Source organism: Bos mutus, chromosome 10 (genome assembly GCF_027580195.1).
Source record: "Bos mutus isolate GX-2022 chromosome 10, NWIPB_WYAK_1.1, whole genome shotgun sequence".
In the NCBI taxonomy this organism is placed as follows: domain Eukaryota; kingdom Metazoa; phylum Chordata; class Mammalia; order Artiodactyla; family Bovidae; genus Bos; species Bos mutus.
The window spans coordinates 81906735-81927468 of NC_091626.1; the positions used below are offsets into that span (position 1 = coordinate 81906735).

The following is a 20734-nucleotide window of genomic DNA, read 5'->3' on the forward strand; positions in this document are numbered from 1 at the left end:
TTCTTTACCACTAGCGCCACCTGTAATCCTAGGGAAGTCCTTAGAACTAGAATTATATTTTCAATTGTTGGTTTCTAAGTAACTGACCAAATTTTAGTTTGTTCTTTTTAATATTATTAGTTTGTATGGCTGTATCAAGTTCTTACTTCTGGCATTCAAGATCTTCATTGCCACACATAGACTCTCTAGTTGCAGTACGTGGGCTTAGCTGTCCCCAGCATGTGGGATCTTAGTTCCTCAACAAGGGATTGAACTTTCATCCCCTGCATTGCAAGTGATAATCTTAACCACTGGACAATGAGGTTCTCCGTGACTAAACTTCAGTTCAACTCTTTGCGACCCCGTGAATTGCAGCACGCCAGGCTTCCCTGTCCGTCACCAACTCCCAGAGTTTACCCAAACTCATGTCCATTGAGTCAGTGATTCCATCTAACCATGTCATCTTCTGTTGTCCCCTTCTCCTCATGCCTTCAACCTTTCCCAGCATCAGATTCTTTTCAAATGAGTCAGCTCTTCGCATCAGGTGGCCAAAATATTGAAGTTTCAGCTTCAACATCAGTCCTTCCAGTGAATACCCAGGACTGATCTCCTTTAGGATGGACTTGTTGGATCTCCTTGCAGTCCAAGGGACTCTCCAATACCACAGTTCAAAAGCATCAATTCTTCAGCACTCAGTTTTCTTTATAGTCCAACTCTCACATCCATACATGACTACTGGAAAAGCCATAGCCTTGACTAGACGAACCTTTGTTGACAAAGTAATGTCTCTGCTTTTTAATATGCTACCTAGGTTGGTCATAACCTCAGGTATGCAAATGATACCACCCTTATGGCAGAAAGTGAAGAGGAACTCAAAAGCCTCTTGATGAAAGTGAAAGTGGAGAGTGAAAAAGTTGGCTTAAAGCTCAACATTCAGAAAATGAAGATCATGGCATCCGGTCCTATCACTTCATGGCAAATAGATGGGGAAACAGTGGAAACAGTGTCAGTCTTTATTTTGGGGAGCTCCAAAATCACTGCAGATGGTGACTGCAGCCATGAAATTAAAAGACGCTTACTCCTTGGAAGGAAAGTTATGACCAACCTAGATAGCATATTCAAAAGCAGAGACATTACTTTGCCAACAAAGGTCCGTCTAGTCAAGGCTATTGTTTTTCCAGTAGTCATGTATGGATGTGAGAGTTGGACTGTGAAGAAGGCTGAGAACTGAAGAATTGATGCTTTTGAACTGTGGTGTTGGAGAAGACTCTTGAGAGTCCCTTGGACTGCAAGGAGATCCAACCAGTCCATTCTGAAGGAGATCAGCCCTGGGATTTCTTTGGAGGGAATGATGCTAAAGCTGAAACCCAGTACTTTGGCCACCTCATGTGAAGTGTTGACTCATTGGAAAAGACTCTGATGCTGGGAGGGATTGGGGGCAGGAGGAGAAGGGGACGACAGAGGATGAGATGGCTGGATGGTATCACTGACTCGATGGACTCTGAGTGAACTCCGGGAGTTGGTGATGGACAGGGAGGCCTGGCGTGCTGCGATTCATGGGGTGGCAAAGCGTCGGACACGACTGAGCAACTGAACTGAACTGAACTGAACTGAATCCCAGATTTTCATTTATTCCTTCCCCAACCCCTTTCACCACAAGTTTGTTTTCTATGTCTGTGAATCTGTTTCTGTTTTCTATTATATTTTCTATTCCACTGTTTTACAATTTTTATGCATCAAGCACCACTATTCACAAGAAGGCCTCCCCTTGCCTGCTCTCCCCCAGATTGCTGGTATCTGCATATAGAGGCCCTTGCAGCTATGGAACCTTAAGGAGAGGCTTTTTAGACATGGAATGCTCTCTGGCATCAGGGAATAGAGGCACATCAAGAAAGAAGGTTCTCACAAATTTTCACATGGGCTAACTTCCTTCTGCAACTTCACTCACAAGTCCCCTCAGTTCAGACTCTGACTCCCATCATTCTAACAATCTGCATCTCAGAAGAAGCATGAGACTTCTATGAGGAAAGGAGTGGGAGTAAGCTCTGACATTTATACTAGAAAAGGAAGGCTATAGGAAGTTTCTTCCTGCTTTTTTGTAGGTCCTTGTGCCATGAAGGTAAATGGCATGGCATTTCCATCAGTATTTGAAAGCTTCTATCTGGCAAGGCTCTGTGACCTGTGGGCACCATCAGTTCTGTTCAGAACTGTGTGTCCTCCTGATTTTCAACCCCGAAATAGCAACCCACTCCAGTATTTTGCCTGGTGAATTCCATGGACAGAGGAGCCTGGCAGGCTACAGTCCATGGGGTCACAAACAGTCAGACACACTAAACGACTAACACACACACACACACAGACACATCACTCTCAGGACAATAAAAAGTGGAAGAAGTGAAGGTCAAAGAAGAAATGGCTTTATTTCCTTTACATCCTCTGAATATCCTTAACAATGGTTTTATATAAAGTCTTAACCTGTAACCATTGACTAATGTGAATCAGTCAATGTGTTTGATCCCTTAGAGGACCTTGTGGAATCTTCCTTCCTGCAATGTTGATCATCTAAGATAATGGGGGAATTAAAGACATTTGAGATAGACTCTTCCAGAGAAGAAAAGAAATGCAAACCAAATGAATGTGACAGTTCCATTTTTTACTCTCATGAATGGTGTTACTAACTTTTTAGATACCTTTCTAAAGCCTTGTTAACCATAGTAGCTGAGCATTAATCTGGGTTAGAATCAAGCATTCCATCACAGCATCAGTTTTCAGAGGATCCATTATAATGCCTAACCTAACCTCAAGCAAAGTGCTTGTACTTTTTTTTGGTGCTTGAAAGACCGTCTGTAAGGACCCCTCTGTAGCTAATACAAGCTGCTCTGGGGTGACTCAGAAGAAGATAGAAGCACTTTGCTTGAGGTCACACAGCTTAAAAGTATCAGAGCTTTTAATGAAACTTTAAAAAATTAGTATTTACCATCTTATTTTCTAGCTGTGCTGAGTTTTTGTTGCTGCATGTGGGCTTGCAGTGAGTCCACTCTACTTGCAGTGAGCAGGAGTTACTTTCTAGCTGTCATGCATGGACTTCTAACTCCACTGGCTTCTCTTGTTGCAGAGCACAGGTTCTACGGCCTGGGCTTCTGTAGTAGCGGCTCTCGGGCTCTGGAGGGCAGGCTTTGCAGCTGTGGTGCACAGGCTTATTTGTACCCTGGCATGTGGAATCTTCCTGGACCAGGGATAGAAGTGGTGTTCCCTGCTTTGGCAGCCAGATTGTTAACCACTGGGGCCACCAGGAAGTCCTTAATAGAACTTTTAATTATACCTTTATATGTATTCACACAAAGATCCTGCTTTCTTGCTGACATCAAGCTTCTTTGACTTTTCTTAGAGTGGATGGCAGGACACCAAGGGAGAAGTCAGTGGCAATTCTTCTTAGAAAAAATATTGTTGCATTAAAATAAAGATACCCTGGAAGGTATATGTTACCAATCAGTCTTCTGAAGGACAACAGATGGGAAACTGCAGTTATAAGGAGGGGGAAACATTTTACCTGGAGGGTTCTTGGGAGAAAGGTGTGGATTGACCACATAAAAAGTAGTCAGGAATTCTCTGAGCAGCCCTGGAATTCCAAACATTCCCCCATCCTTATCACCTTCCTGAGGAGGAGTCCAGAATTCCAGGTAAGTGTGCAGTCTTCACTGCAGCAAGCAGAGGACTGGAGAGAACCTCAGAATGTCTGATTTAAGGGGCAACTATTTTAAATGACATTTTAAATTTGTTTCTAGTTTTAAAAAGTAGCACATATTCAGTAAATAAACGTTAGAAAATTTGGAAAAATTCCAAATCTAGTCAGTTGTAATCTCACCAACCAAAAGACAAATGCTTTTAGGTATTTGCAAATTTCCAACCAGTACTTTTCCTGATTACACTTAGAAGTAAAATGTGTGGGGAGATACATACTATTCCATGTTCTGCTTTTTCACTCAGCAACATAAAAGGAATGTTTTCCACTCCTATGTAGTTCTCCTAGGGTAGAATTTATGGCAGCAAAATGTGCCATCCTGCATTGGTGCCATCACTTGTTTAACCTGTGTCCTCCTGCTGAATATTTCAGTTATTTTCCCTTTTCAGGATGGCAGCCTGAGAGCTGATAACTTTGAAATGTTGCCCTCAGTGGTGAACTATCCTGATGAGCCCTTTCAAGTGCACCTGATGAGAAGGGTAGGGACTTGTCCTTAAAGTTCTTGGGTTTTGTTTCAGTTTAGAGCGTCAACTCTAAAGCGCCACAGTGGCTCAGACCGTAAAGTGTCTGCCTGCGGTGTAGGAGACCTGGTTTCCATCCCTGGCTTGGGAAGATCCCCTGGAGAAGGAAATGGCAATCAACTCCAGTACTCTTGGCTGGAAAACCCCATGGATGGAGGAGCCTGGTAGGCTACAGTCCATGGGGTCGCGAAGAGTCAGACATGACTAAGCGACTTCACTTACCTTACCTTAGAGTGTTAACACATCTCACTGCTGGTGAAACAAAATGCACATTCTTCTAACCAAAGGCCCTTATTTACCAATCCATGGAGGGATATCTGGGCCAGCCTCAGTGACTGTTGGTATTTCATAGACAAAACCCTGAAAGCTCAGGCTTGACTTCACCTACTTTCTAGTTCATTTTTCTAAAACTTTTCTCAAAGTGATCAAATTATGAAATGGATGACTGTTCCAGAATTTTCTATTATTTATTTTATAAAAATGGCTTTTATTTTTCACTTTCTACCAGATTCCAGAGATGACAGCACAGTTTGACTGAGTGAGGGGTGTCCACCAGTGTAGCAATATTGTTGCAGGGCAATCCCTCCCATCTTAGAAGAATCACAGGATATAGTCATTTCTGTCTTTGTACAGATGCCCATCTTCACAGTTAGCACCTCAATTTTAAGATTAATCTGCCTGAGTTAGTCTCCTGGAAGAGGTTAGTACTCCTTTATTTGTGGGGCAGCAATACTCTCTCCACAGAAGAGAAACCTCTGGTTTTTGTTGGTGGTGGTGTTTGGTTTTTTTGGTCCCACCATGTGGCCTCTTAGTTCCCCAACCAGGGAGGGAACACTGCCCCCTGCAGTGGAAAAGTGGAACCCAAAGAAGGAGGCTCACATGGTCCCCTGGCCCAGAACATGCAGAGAACCAGTAGCCAGAACTGGTGACTCTACAGAGTAGGTGCAGCAAAACTCCAAGTGAGTGTTTGAACCTCCACTAAAGTGCTCTCTTAGCTCTAGCTCAGCAGGATTAATGAGGAACTTCCAGTTTGGAAGCAAGAGTTAAATGAACTTAGGGAAAATTCTATCTACAGAAAATAGATCTAGAAACAGCTTCCCTTTTTTTCCCTCCTCCATCCTCACTGTAAGTAGTGAGATCCCTACTACCACTGAATCAGCTGTCCGCCCCTCACACCACAGACTCCAAGGTTAAGCACTCACTTTACCTAAAAACACACAATTGATTCCACTATTTATAAATGTACACATGATGACAGCACTGGTTAAATTGGTTGGCAGTAGGAAGGCAATGGCACCCCACTCCAGCACTCTTGCCTGAGAAATCACATGGACAGAGGAGCCTGGTAGGCTTGCAGTCCATGGGGTCACTAAGAGTCGGACACGACTGAGCGACTTCACTTTCATTTTTCACTTTCATGCATTGGAGAAGGAAGTGGCAACCCACTCCAGTGTTCTTGCCTGGAGAATCCCAGGGACCAGGGACCTGGTGAGCTGCCGGCTATGGGGTCGCACAGAGTCAGACATGACTGCCGCGACTTAGCAGCAGCAGCAGCAGGATCTCTCTCTGGTTCTGTGAACTTGTCTAGAACCGGATGCAAGTGTGCACAGAGGATCATATGAAAGGATTACATGCTGACAGAAGCCGAGTCTAGTCTTTTCAATGATGTAAGCAAGGGTTGTGGAGAACTGAGTAGCCTCACAGGTGCACTGGGAACCTGTGACAGCTACCAACAACTCGGGCAAAGAAAGCTATGACTCCACAGCTCTCCGTGAAGGAGGGAGACTGGGGGATTTCCCCCTTGTGGCAGACTCCAGTAGTGGAAGGAGCAACAACTGAGTGGCCAGGACACCCAGGGTCTGGTCTCAGTCAGACGCTAACTAACAGATGCCAGGAGCAGGTCACTTAACCTCTCTAAGACTCAGGGTGCCCTCCTGTAAAAGGCAGGGGTTTCATTAGCTCAGGGATTGCCAATGGATGACACGAACACCCTCCCCTCCCTTAAGCCTTTGGTGGAGACCACTGCTCCATCACATCACTGTTTAGGCATTTTTCTACAACATTCTAGGCAGGCATTTCCACTTAGAGTTGGTCCACAAGCTGAAATCTACTTATCACCCCCTCATTTGGTGATCTCTGAAGTCCTTTCTAGCCTCTGAAAGGAGAGTTCCAAGTTTCCAAGTGAGAGCGAAGCATCTTTCTGATTTGGCAATAGCTCCTCAAAAAAAAGTAAAATGGAGACATCCCTGGTGGCACTGCCTGTCAATGCAGGGGATATGAGTTCAATCGCTGGGTCAGGAAGATTCCACAAGCCCTGGAGCAACTAAGCCTATGCACCACAACCACTGAAGCCCTCATGCATGGGGACAGCATCAGTAATTCAGGTGGTTGCAAGTGTGTTTTATTGAAAGTAGCAGTGATTAGGTTAACATGGGTCCCATATTACAACCCACTTCTCAATCCCCAAACTACACAGGGGCAAGCCTCAGGCCAGGGGAGCATGTGTATGTTGGATAAGAGCCCTAACTAGCTTGAGTTATTGCCCTCATGCCAGGGAAATATGGGTGTGTGTGTGTGGGTGGGTGTGTGTGGTGGGGGTTGCAGGGATAAAAACCTTAACTAACTTGAGTTATTGCCCTCAGGGTAAGGAAACAAGAGGGAGAGGCAGATGCCTTTGTGATGAAGCGGTGCATCTCACTGTTCTGGCCTCAGGTGGAGATCTACTCTGAAGCATCGAAGTGGACTGGCACAGACGGTTTACCACCACAAGCCACTATGATGTGTTTCTCCACCTGGGTGGTCTTGTAGGCACAGTTGGGGTACTTGGAGCTGCCAGTCTCGCGGCAGTCTGTGATGCGCATAGTGGATTTGCTCTGGTAGCAGTTGGTCTGCCCATTCTTGCAAGTGACTTTCTTCTGGGAGCACACGGCCTTAACATCGGCCAGGGACTCATGCACAAAGGTGTTCACTGGCTTGCATTTCCCCTGGGTCATCTTCCGGCAGCACATCATCAGGTTGCAGTAGTTGGAGCTGCTGCTGGGGGAGTTGCCAGAGTCCATGTGCTGCCGCTCAAACTTGGCAGCTGCAGATTCCTTGCCCAGGGAAGGCTGGACCCGCACCAGCAGCAGCACCAGGACCAGCAGTGGCAACAAGACTAGAGACTTCAGAGCCATGATGACCTCACTCCACTGGAGGAATCTGAATGAGAAAAGGGGGAGAGGAGGAAAAGCATCACCTTAGAAAGAGAACCCCAGCTCCCACCTGTAGCCTCCCTGGCTTACAGTCAACCAGAAAGATGTCTGTCCTCCTAAGAGTTTTTCTAAGTAAGGAGATACTCACATATACTCTTCCCACAAACATTTGACCCCCACTTCCTACAGAGGGGTCGTCCGCCTCTCTAGGTGGTGACCTCAGAAATGACCTAAAATCCTAGAAGTCCTGTCTTTGAATATAGAAAGTCTTTTGATATGAAATATATTTGGAAAATAAAATACACTCATGCAGCTCATTAGGTGATCCTTTTGAATAAACCATTAATAAGAAAGATTTTGAGTAAGACAAGCTGTACCCCTGAAATAACCACCCAGTATTCACCCAGGATCACAGTTGATAGAGCCCTCTTGTCCTCCAATGCAAGGGAAGCTCAGCTCCGTGTCTGACACCACAACATAGGGACGCCATTGTGTTCCTAAGAGAGATTTGAGCCTCCCCAGCCAGAGTGCTGTCCCTTCTCCAGCCTCATGGGTTCCCTGCAGCCTGCGTCTTCCTTTCCTGACCCCAGCTCTACCCACTGCTCATGTCTGCCCATCCTGATTCTCAGGCTAGTCTCGGTCATTCTGGAACCCCCTTCTCAAACCCTCAAGCAGAAGCAGCCTCTGAAACCAACTCTTGGGCTTCTTACCTAAGTCTCTAGCTTGGTCTCTGAGGGAGAAAGCAGTTTCTGCAATCAGTCTATCCCAGGAATGTGGACCTTATACAAATTAAAAGGGGATTGGGTTTCAAGAAGAGCAGGGTGGGAGGAACATCTTGGTCTCAGTCCACAGGAAAACAAGGTCATGTTAGGAAGGGATTGGGAATTGCCCAAGGCACCCTCTTTGGGGGCTGCCAATAAGAACCTTTCTTTCTATAAGCAGCAGAGAAAGTCACTATGGCACTGATGCTTGAACCCCAACCAAGTCTTTGTTCTGCACTAAATAGCCCTTGCTGCTGGTGCTAAGTCACTTCAGTCGTGTCCGACTCTATGTGACCCCATAGACCGCAGCCCACCAGGCTCCCCCGTCCCTGGGATCCTCCAGGCAAGAACACCGGAGTGGGTTGCCATTTCCTTCTCCAATGCATGAAAGTGAAAACTGAAAGTGAAGTCTCTCAGTCGCGTCCGACTCCTAGAGACCCCATGGACTGCAGCCTACCAGGCTCCTCTGTCCATGGGATTTTCCAGGCAAGAATACTGGAGTGGGTTGCCATGAGTTTAGCAAAAGGCACATCACATATGATCACAGAAAGGGGAGAAAAAGGAAGGTCCTTTCTCTCCCCAGAAGTCCTGGAGCTGCTTTGGCCAGAATTCCACATCTCCTGCCAGCACCTCTGCAAGGGGAAAGGCAAGAGGTGTCCAGTTGCCCCCAGCTGGAAGGATCCCTAGATCTGGAGAAGGGATGATTACCTGAACACGGAGGAGAAGGAAGCCTCTGTGTGACTCACCCAGTTCTGGCCAATTCTATACTCCTGGGATGACGACAAACAGTGTGTGGCCGATCTTATCTACACTGACCTATCCTTCCATAGGCCAGAGTAGAGGAAAGGAACTTGAGAAAAGCCAAAATGCAAAATCCCCTCTAGAGAAGAAATAGAGAACTGCGGGGAGCCGGCGGGAGGACCTCCACCCGTGGCAAAGGTCGTGAGGAAGGAGGCTCGACATACGCAAAGGCGGGATCGAGCCTCAGGAGTCCCCCTGGAAATTCCCGAACATCTACCCCCAAAACCAGAGCCTGCCTACTTTACTACTTTGTGCTCTCACCTACACCTCTGACTTTACAGGGACTGTCCCCCACCACCTCTTTCGGATAAGGAGTTAACTTAGAGTTCCAGTTAATAATAATTCCTGGGTATGACAGGAGTGTTCCAAACTTACAAACTCCTCTGAAGGTTCTCTAGCCTACCTGACAGGCTTGTCCGGCCACATGTGATTGCTCACAGCCTCCCAACCGTGAGAGGCACGAGATGCTTTAAACCTTCTAAAAACAGGTTCTTTAGAGAAGTTAGAAAACTATTAGTATAGTATAGTGGGCTGATTAGAAATTGTATTGGTGAAGGGTTTTTCATTTGTTGAGCCAATGTTTGTTGCTAAGTCTCCACATCCCCTGCCCTTACACACATTAATGAATATATACAAGAAATAAGTATTAACCTTTGATATTAATCACGTTAGACCTTAGGCTAAGTAAATTCTTTCCTTAATTAAAACACACTACACCCTCACCCTATAGGAATGTAACTTTATCTGGTACCTTCGGAAGGTGGAGTCTTTTTTAAGAATAATCACCCCTGGAGAAATAAGTGTCCTGGTTGACTGACCACTGTCACAAGGAGAGGGTCATAAATTGTCAGCAGGCCCCCCTGGCCAGAAGATGATGTAACACCCCTAAGACCTCTGTAGACATTTGTATGAAGCACCTGACTTTGATAAACGTCAGGACGGCTGACCCCGCGTGACTTTTGTATAACACCTCAGTGTATAAAAACAGACTCTGGAAAATAAAGAATTGGGATCAGTTTCTCGAAATACTGGTCTCCCCATGTCACTCTCTCTCTCAAACTCTGGCTGAGTCTCCATCTGGAGCGCGGAACCCACCAAGCTTACTAATTTTGCCTGGGCTTCTAAGATCCAACTGGGGAGGCCTCAGAGTCTCCTCTCCTTCGGGAGAACGGAAGGATGCCTGCGGCCTACGTAAGTGGTGCAAACTTCTTGTCTTGAAGTTTTATTGGTCTCCTGCGTAAACCAAGCTGCTCAGCCTCTTTTCTCCACTGAATTTTCCTACTGAGCTATCCTCATTCTATTACTATTTATATCTCTAATTAATATCTAATTGAAGCTATTGTATCCTGATCCTTGCCGACGCCGTCCCCGCTTCGAACTCCCTGGATCAGCCAGGGCTGGACCTCGGCAGAGAACATCATATTTCTTGGCAATAGACTTTCCTCCCAGAAAGAGACCTGTATTTGCTGGAAGACAATTTTATTTTTATTATTTACTTTTAAGATACAGTTGATTTACATTATGGTGTTAGTTTTAGGTGTATAACAAAGTGACTCAGACATATATGAGTATATATATATGTGTGTGTATATATATATATTCTTTACCACTAATGCCGCCTGGGAAGCGCACACACACATATATATTTGTTGTTATTATCATTGTTTATTCGCTAAGCCATGTCCAACTCTTCTGTGATCCCATGGTCTGCAGCCTGCCAGGGTCCTCTGTCCATGTGATTTCCCAGTCAAGAATACTGGAGTTGGTGCCATTTCCTCCTCCAGGGTATCTTCCCAACCCAGGGATCGAATTTGCATCTCTGACATTGCAGGCGGGTTGTTTACCACAAAGCAACCAGGGAAACCCCCTACTAATATATATGTAGGGGGCTATGTGGTAAGAATCTGCCTGCTAGTGCAGGAGACGGGTTGGATCCCTGGGTCAGGAAGATCCCCTGGAGTAGGAAATGGCACCCCACTCCAGCATTCTTGCTGAAAAATTTCATGGGCAAAGGAGCCTGGAAGGCTAGAGTCCATGGGGTTGCAAAGAGTTGGACATGACTGAGCACATTATGCCTATATTGCAAAGTTACAAAATATTCACAACCTAAAAGTTGAGAGCTAAGTTTAATTCAGCAGAAATATTTAGGACTTCAAGCCCAGGAGATAGTATCCCAAGTCACCCTGAGAGAACTACTCTGAGGAGGCGAGGGGAAGAGCCAGGTTGTATAGAAGTTTTGCAGCAAAGGGCAGGTAGTGTGAACATGAAAAGATTATTGTTAATTAAAGAACACTGGATGTCCCAAGTAAAGGAATTTAGTGCTTTTCTATGTGTAGGAAGACTCAGAGTGGGCTCGCTGACATCATTCCTTTCATAAGCATCTCAGCTATCCTGGGCCAGTATCTTATGTTGTTCACATCCTGAGCTCCCTTCAGGCTCACCGTAGGGAGTGGCTTCAGTCTGATGGCTACCAGACCGCAGTTATTCTTCTCCTTGCTGGGTGCCCTTAGGGCTCACCAGCTCACATTGGAGAGCTAAAATCACTGGTGACTGTGACATCCATGTTTACTGAAATATTTCATTTCTCAATATATAAATAAATAAAATATATATATATATATATATATATATTGCAGGGAAAAATCAATTCAAACTCCATGTTGGAACTGTTTCTTCGACTTGTTTTTGTTGTTATAATCATATGTAAAGGCCTGCCTCAGCGAATCCTGCCCCTCTGCCTGACTGTTAAAATAAAGTGCCTTGTTCAGAACCCTGTCTACCTACAGATGGCAGGAAGGAAGAAATTAACACATCACCCTGCCTGAGACTTGCCGTTCTAGAAACACTTGCAAGATTAATGGCCTTTTTACCTTGTTTATTCACCTTCCCCCATCTCTGATCCATAAAGAAACCTGACATCCAGACCAAAGGAAGATAATTGTTTTGAGACATTAGTCAGCCAACTTTTCAAATAAAGTCATATTCTTTGATTCAATGCCTCAGCTCTTGGATTCATTGGCCTGTCATGCAGTGAGCTGGATGAAGCACAAGCTGGAATCAAGATTGCCAGGAGAAATATCAATAACCTCGGATACGCAGATGACACCACACTTATGACAGAAAGTGAAGAAGAACTAAAGAGCCTCTTGATGAAAGTGAAAGAGGAGAGTGAAAAGTTGGCTTGAAACTCATCATTCAGAAAATTAAGATCATGGCATCCACTCCCATCACTTCATGGCAAATAGATGGGGAAACAATGAAAATGGTGGGAGACTTTATTTTGGGGGGCTCCCAAATCACTGCAGATGGTGACTGCAGCCGTGAAATTAAAAGACAGTTGCTCCTTGGAAGAAAAGCTAGACAACATAGACCAACCTAGACAGCATATTAAAAAGCAGAGACATTACTTTGCCAACAAAGGTCCATCTAGTCAAGGCTATGGTTTTTCCAGTAGTCATGTATGGATGTGAGAGTTGGACTATAAAGAAAGCTGAGCACAAAGAATTTATGCTTTTGAACTGTGGTGTTGGAGAAGATGCTTGAGAGTCCCTTGGACTGCAAGGAGATCCAACCAATCCATCCTAAAGGAAATCAGTCCTGAATTTCATTGGAAGAACTGATGTTGAAGCTGAAACTCCAATACTTTGGCCACCTGATGTGAAGAACTGAATCACTAAAAAAGACCCTGATGCTGGGAAAGGTTGAAGGTGGGAGGAGAAGGGGACAACAGAGGATGAGATGGTTGGATGGCATCATTGACTCGATGGACATGAGTTTTAGTAAGCTCCAGGAGTTGGTGATGAACAGGGAAGCCTGGCATGCTGCAGCCCATGGGGTCACAAAGAGTTGGACATGACTGAGTGACTGAACTGAATTGAACTCAGTGTGTGGGGGGGAGCAAATAGGGATTCTACAGGAAATAAATGAGATTTTAAGGGAATAAATGGGATGGAAAATAATTTGTGATAATGTCTGTCCATGCAAATGTGAGAGGTCTATCTTTTCCCAGGCTGTAAAACTCCCATGAGTAGATTTATAGCAACTTTACCCTCAGAAGATTCTGCTTTTATTCATATACAAGATGCTCCAAAAAAGCTTCTTTCTGCATCTGCTGGGTCTCAAATATCTTGTTTAAAATAACCTTCATATCACCTCTGTAGATCTGAGTGGGTACCCACACTAACCAGTTTAGAATTTGATCTTTCATTCATTCATTCAACAATGGGAGTACAAAAATAAGTTAGAGGGCCTGCCCTAAAAGGGCCTCATAGGATGCTTTGCATTCCTCAGGTGAGTCCCACCAAAGCGTTGGGCATGGCTGCATGAAAACGGTCATTCTTGTGGCACTTTTTCAGTGCCAGAATTTCAAGGAGTTGGTCCAACAAGAACATTTCAGGGTCACAGCTCAAGTATGAACAAGCTTTCTAAAACCCAAAGAAGATTCTTCAATAGCCTACCATGTAGGTATCTCTAAGTATTGTTACCAAAAAGTGAGGTTGGGCTGCTCACCACCCAAGAGGCATTAAAGAGGCCCAGGTTGGTGAAAGGAAAGTTTGTTCTGTTGCCAGTGCTGGCAACTGCGGGGTGGGGAGGGCAGACATCTGTCTAAAGGCCAACTCCCCCACTGTCAATCAGTGGGCAGGAACCTTTATAGGCTGAAGGGGAGGGCTACCTGTAGAAACATTTATGCTGTCAAGGATATTATTGGGCCAACTGATAAATTTGTATACAAAAACAGGAAGCAAACTAACATGGGGTACTGTGTTTTGCTTCCTTTCACCTCCTTGACTTCTCTTAAGACAGATGTTCACTATAATTAACTTCTTTGACAATTATTTACCATGCATCTACTACACACTAGTTCTTATTACCACACAGAGATGAGACACAGTATTTGCCTTCAAGGTACTCACAGTTCTATGCTGCTGCTAAGTCACTTTAGTCATGCCAAACTATTACAAAAAGTTTTCAATGTGCAAGGAGCCTAAGGAAAGGAAGAGGAATTGTTCCAAGGAGGGCTCCGCAGAGTAGCTGACCTTTAAACTGAGACTTGGAATGTGTGTAGGTATTCACAGGTGGACAGGTCTCCCTATGATACACAGCTGGGAGGGCGTGGATGGCACAGGAAAGGAATCTGTATAGCCTCCAGGTCCGCGACTCTAGACCTTTGCATGAGTGACACAAGCCTCAGGCTGCGCCATGGAGACAGCTGAAAAGCACACAAAAGAGAGGAGCAGGTGGGTGACCTCAGGAGACTGAAGCCTTTGCTGGAGAAACTACAGTGGGGGCAGGGGTTCAGGGTTTGCACCAGGCAGGGAAATGAGAAGGAAGCCTTGATATTGATCAGGAACATGTAAAGGTCTGTGAGATAGGGTTCAATGAATCCATCCTGAGAACAAGCTATCAGGCACTTAGGCAGGCTGAACCCAGTAGCCATGCACCTAGAGAGGAGGGGCTGACTGCTCCCTGCACAGATAGATTGATTGCCGCTGCTGCTGCTAAGTCACTTCAGTCATGTCCAACTCTGTGCGACCCCAGAGACAGCAGCCCCCCAGGATCCCCCGTCCCTGGGATTCTCCAGGCAAGAACACTGGAGTGGGTTGCCACTTCCTTCTCCAATGCATGAAAGTGAAAAGTGAAAGTGAAGTCGCTTAGTCGTGTCTGACTGTTAGCGACCACATGGACTGCAGCCTACCAGGCTCCTCTGTCCATGGGATTTTCCAGGCAAGAGTACTGGAGTGGGGTACCATTGCACGATAAATGATGTCAATAAAGGAAAAAAATTGGACCACTGATAGAGAAAGGGGAAATCAAATGGAAGTTCTTTATTCTATCAGTGATCTCTCATTGCCATTAATGTATGGGATAATTGATTAATTTAGAGATTGGTCTACCTCTTCCTCTTTTTTTGCAAAAAGGAAACCTACATAGGAAACTAATGAAATGAGTTTCAACATCTATACTTAGTAATCCAGCAGACCACTTCACATCCCTTTTTGGCAGCTCGGTAATAATGTTAAATCTCTGTGTTTGCATTCTGCTTTCTCCCTCTCTTTTTGGCCAAGAACTGTGATCTTAGTTCCTTGACAAGGGATGAAACCTGTGCCTTCTGCAGTGAGAGCATGGAGTCCTAAATATTGGACTGTCAGGGAATTTCCTCTGTTCTTACTACTTATGAGAAAGTAACATCTGAATAGAATTCATCATTACTTAATACAGTCTGTTGTGTGGCTGCTGCTGGTATTTCAATGAATACTCCTCACGACGGCCACTGATGTTAGAAATGTTAGCATGGTCCTCCATGGAAAGTATCACTCAACTTCTCTGTCAGTAATGAGACTCATTACATCACTCTTTCCTCTGAAGAAGGACCTCAGAAGCTCATAAATACACTCCCAACTTTGAGGGGCCCTGTGGACAGAGAGGGAGAAGACAATGGCACCCCACTCCAGTACTTTTGCCTAGAAAATCCCATGGACGGAGGAGCCTGGTAGGCTGCAGTTCATGGGGTCGCTAGAGTCGGACACGACTGAGCGACTTCACTTTCACTTTTCACTTTCATGCATTGGAGAAGGAAATGGCAACCCACTCCAGTGTTCTTGCCTGGAGAATCCCAGGGAGGGGAAGCCTGGTTGGCTGCCATCTATGGGGTTGCACAGAGTTGGACACGACTGAATCGACGCAGCAGCAGCAGTGGACAGAGAGCTCCTCAGCTGCTGTGCACTAGTTTGGGTCACATCTTGCATAGCTCCTTCTTGTGAGCTGATCCCTAATTCATTCCAATGATAGTCTGCAGTCAACATTGTCTCTTTCTTTAAGAAATTGGGGATTTCTCTCTATCATTTTCCTGAGGCCAAGCCAATTCTGTGACAGGAAATCTATTCCCTGGAGAATCCCCTGCTAACCCTTCTGCTGACTCTTCTATTACGTACGTCTTCTCTTTTCATATCTCCTTCATCATTTAACACCCACTGACTTCACCAAAAGATGAGAAGCTTTTGCCTGGCTCTGGACTTCTGCACTTTCTGCATGAAATGTTCTTTTATATTTCTGTTTGAATATTTCAGGTTATATTTCAGGTTTCAGTTTAAATTTCCCTTCATTAGAGGTTCTTTTCTGACCACCCTCTCTATAGTCCTTGTCTTAGGGCCTCCAGATGGCTACAAGAAACTTCCACAGACTGGGCGGCTTATGAACAACAGAAATTCATCTCTCATGGTCCTGAAGGCTGAGAAGTCTGAAATCACGGCACCAGCACCTTTGATGTCTAGGGAGAGCCTGCTTTCTGGTTCATAGATAGCTCTTTTTGCCAGGGTTTTCTTGGTGAAAAATGAAAGTAAAGTCCCTCAGTCATGTCTGACTCTTTGCGACCCCATGGACTGTAGCCCAGGCTCCTCCGTCCATGGAATTTTCTAGGCAAGAGTACTGGAGAGGGTTGCCATTTCCTTCTCCAGGAGATCTTCCCAACCCAGGAATCAAACCTGGGTCTACCGCACTGTAGGCAGATGCTTTGGCTCAGCAGTAAAGAATCTGCCTGCAATGTGGGAGGCCTGGGTTGAAGACCTGGGTTCGATCCCTGGGTTGGGAAGATCCATGGGGCGGGCATGGCAACCCACTCCAGTATTCTTGCCTGAAGAATCCCCATGAGGAGCCTGGTGGGCTACAGTCCATGGGATCTCAAAGAGCTGGACATGACTGAACAACTAAGCACACTGCGCACATAGTAGAAGAGGCAGGGGACTCTCCAAAGTCTCTTTTAAAAGGACACAAATAAAAAAAAAAAAATAAAAAGACATTTAATATCATCCGTGAGGGCTCCACCCTCATGACCAATCACCCTAAAGGCCTCACCTCCTAACACTATCCCATTTGGGATAGGATTTCAGCATAGGAATTGGGGGAGGTTGAAAAACTTCAGTCTGTAGCAATTCTCTTCTTTTCATCCACCAGCTCCTCAATCCAATCATCTTACTTTTTCCTTCATAGCTCTTATTAGAAACTTCAATTATTTATTTGTTACTTCTTTAACATTTCCCTGCCTCCACTACTGTTCAGTTCAGTTCAGCTCAGTCGCTCAGTCGTGTCCGACTCTTTGCCACCCCATGAATCGCAGCACGCCAGGCCTCCCTGTCCATCACCAGCTCCTGGAGTTCACTCAGACTCACGTCCATCGAGTCAGTGATGCCATCCAGCCATCTCATCCTCTGTCGTCCCCTTCTCCTCTTGCCCCCAATCCCTCCCAGCATCAGAGTCTTTTCCAATGAGTCAACTCTTCGCATGAGGTGGCCAAAGGACTGGAGTTTCAGCTTTAGCATCATTCCTTCCAAAGAAATCCCAGGGCTCATCTCCTTTAGAATGGACTGGTTGGATCTCCTTGCAGTTCAAGGGACTCTCAAGAGTCTTCTCCAACACCACAGTTCAAAAGCATCAATTCTTCGGCACTCAGCTTTCTTCACAGTCCAACTCTCACATCCATACATGACTACTGGAAAAAACCATAGCCTTGACTAGACAGACCTTTGTTGGCAAAGTGATGTCTCTGCTTTTCAATATGCTGTCTAGGTTGGTCATAACTTTCCTTCCAAGGAGTAAGCGTCCTTTAATATCATGGCTACAATCACCATCTGCAGTGATTTTGGAGCCCCAAAAAATAAAGTCTGATACTGTTTCCACTGTTCCCCATCTATTTCCCATGAAGTGATGGGACCAGATGCCATGATCTTCGTTTTCTGAATGTTGAGCTTTAAGCTAAAAAAGCTTTTTTTAGCTTTTTTTACTTTTTTTTTTAAGTAAAAAAGCTTTAAGCTTTTTTTACTCTCTTCTTTCACTTTCATCAAGAGGCTTTTTAGTTCCTCTTCACTTTCTGCCATAAGGGTGGTGTCATCTGCATATCTGAGGTTATTGATATTTCTCCCTGCAACCTTGATTCCAGCCTGTGCTTCTTCCAGCCCAGCGTTTCTCATGATGTACTCTGCATGTAAGTTAAATAAGCAGGGTGACAATATACAGCCTTGACATACTCCTTTTCCTATTTGGAACCAGTCTGTTTTTCCATGTCCAGTTCTAACTGTTGCTTCCTGACCTGCATACAAATTTTTCAAGAGGCAGGTCAGGTGGTCTGGTAGTCCCATCTCTTTCAGAATTTTCCACAGTTTATTGTGATCCACACAGTCAAAGGCTTTGGCATAGTCAATAAAGCAGAAATAGATGTTTTTCTGGAACTCTCTTGCTTTTTCAATGATCCAGTGGATGTTGGCAATTTGATCTCTGGTTCCTCTGCCTTTTCTAAAACCAGCTTGAACATCAGTAAGTGATTATACACCCACTCTTTACAAAAGAGTAGATCTGGGGCAAATGTCTTTTTCTAAAACTTTCCTTGGAAGTGAAATGCTAAAGGGAAGAATGAGTGGATATCTGTTGGGAGTTCCCATATAGAGGCCCTTCAGGCTATGAAAACTTAAAGAGACACTTTCTGGACTCAGAATGCTCAGTGGCATCAGGGAATAGATGTACATTAAGAAAGAAGGTTTTCTCAATTTTTCCTTCTGCAACTTCATTCACAAGCCCCCTCAGTTCAGACGTTTCCTGCATTCCAACAATCCACATCTCAGAAGCATGAGGCTTTTATGAGGAAAAGAGTGAGAATATGTTCTCGCATTTATCCTGGAGAAGGAAGGCTACAGGAAGTTTCTTCCTGTTTTTTTGTAGGTCCTTGTGTCGTGAAGGTAAATGGCATGACCTTTCCATCAGTATTTGAAAGCTTCTATCTGGCAAAGCTCTGTGACCTGTGGGCACCATCAGTTCTGTTCAGAACTGTGACTCTTCCTGATTTTCAGGTTCACTGCCTAGTGGACCAAGACTACAGTGACACTTAAGAGCAAACATGAGAAGGTAAAGACTCCCAGCACCCAAAGGAGACCATAAAATATTTCAAGAGCATTTTTCAAAATTTATCAGGAGCCATGGGGAAAGGGGATAAACATGTGAGGATAAAGAACAAGTGAAGTGAAAGTCACTCAGTTGTGTCCGACTCTTTATGACCCCATGGATTAGGCCAGAATACTGGAGTGGGTAACTTTTCCCTTCTCCAGGGGATCTTTCCAACCCAGGGATTAAACCCAGGTCTCCCGCATTGCAGGCAGATTCTTTACCAGCTGAGCCACAAGGGAAGCCCCTTATAAGAGCTTTTCATATTCTAACATGTATTGCAAATATCTTAGAACCAACTATGATAAGCAGATTTCTTAAAGTCTCCTCAACCCATAGGAGCTATTCTTTCTCCCCAGGAAAGCATCTGATCAGACTAATGTTTCTGCAGTACTGATCTTCTAAAGTACAAAGTGATTAGAGATCCTTACATGTCACTATCAAGATAATCAAGAACAAAAGAAATGAAGGTCAAAGAGAGAAATGGCTTTATTTACTCTTACCTCCTCTGAATGGACTTAACAATGGTTTCAGTTATAACGTCTTAACCTGTAAGCATTGACTAATGTGAATCAGTAAACATGTTTGATCCCTTAGAGCACTCTGTGGAATCTTCCTTCCTGTACTATTGATCATCTAAGATAATGGGGGGGATTGAAGATCTGTGAGATCAATTTTTCAGGAGAAGAAAAGAAATGCAAACCAAATGTATTACAAGTGATGGTTCCATTTTTAACTCCCCTGGATGGTTCTGCTTTTTAGATACTCCTCTCTAAAGCCTTGTTAACCATAGGAACTGAGCGTTAATGTGGATTACAATCAGACATTCCATCACAGCATCAGTTTTCAGAGGATCCATAATCTAATCACATTTGCCAACTTTCCCTCTGTCATGTCCCTATTTGACTGTCAGTCACTCAGAAACCCCTGAGTTAGGCCACTGAGTAAAAGAAGAAACTGGTATTTTCCAAATATATTGATCTGGCTAAAGAGCTAGTTCCCAAGGAGAGGCACCAGGAGTCCAGAGTAAAATGCCCAGTTGATTCAGGCTGATGTCAAAATTCTAGAAGAGCCAACACAGTGGAAAGGCAGATCCGTGTGTCACCCCTGACTCTTTGTGACCCCATGGCCTTTAGCCCTCCAGTCTCCTCTGTCCTCTGAATTTTCCTGCCAAGAATACTGGAGTGCATTACCATCTCCTTCTCCAGAGGATCGTCCAGACCCAGGGATCAAATCCGCTTTTCTTGCGTCTCCTGCTTTGGCAGGGAGACTCTTTACCACTGTGCTACCTCAGAAAGCAGGTACCACTGGCTGTATTGGTCAGGTGGTAATGTTTGCATGAACAGTGGAGAGAAGGCTCTTGTCTACAGCCAAAGGGGCTAGGAAACAAGCCAGCTCTCGATGGGAGAGTGCTGGTGAGACATATGAATCTCTGGGGTTCCAGTCATGGTTCCGATCCTAGAGGACAGCTAAAGTTCAAAGCAGAAAACCCAGACAGATGATCACTGAGATCATAACAGAAAGTAGGATAACATGTGACTAGTAGAATATTCTGACCCATATATTAAATGACTTTTAGGAAACTCGGTGTTTGGAAGGACAGGGCATCCTTCCATTCACCCATCAAACATTTCTGAGCATGGACTGTGTGCCAGGTATTGGGGATTCAAAGACACACCGGTCCCAGGGAGCCCCCAGCAGATGTGACCACTCATCTGTCTCCATGCCTGGCCAACTTTCTGCCCTGGGGGGAGAAAGAGAAGCTTCTAGAAACTTCACTTTCTCATGAAGTCTTCACTTGTCTCCCCTTAT

At 44.9% G+C, this 20734-nt stretch overlaps 1 protein-coding gene and 1 long non-coding RNA gene across 2 annotated transcripts in view; one reads left to right on the forward strand and one right to left on the reverse strand.

Annotated features, from left to right (window-relative positions):
- LOC138989418 (uncharacterized) overlaps positions 1 to 20734 on the forward strand; it is a 187735-nt gene that overhangs the window by 86660 nt on the left and 80341 nt on the right. The window lies entirely within an intron of this gene.
- On the reverse strand, positions 6795 to 7602 carry LOC102286022 (seminal ribonuclease). The gene is given in 2 exon segments (XM_014479722.2): positions 6795 to 7577; positions 7579 to 7602. Coding segments are annotated over 2 exon segments (639 nt in total). The 3' UTR covers positions 6795 to 6962.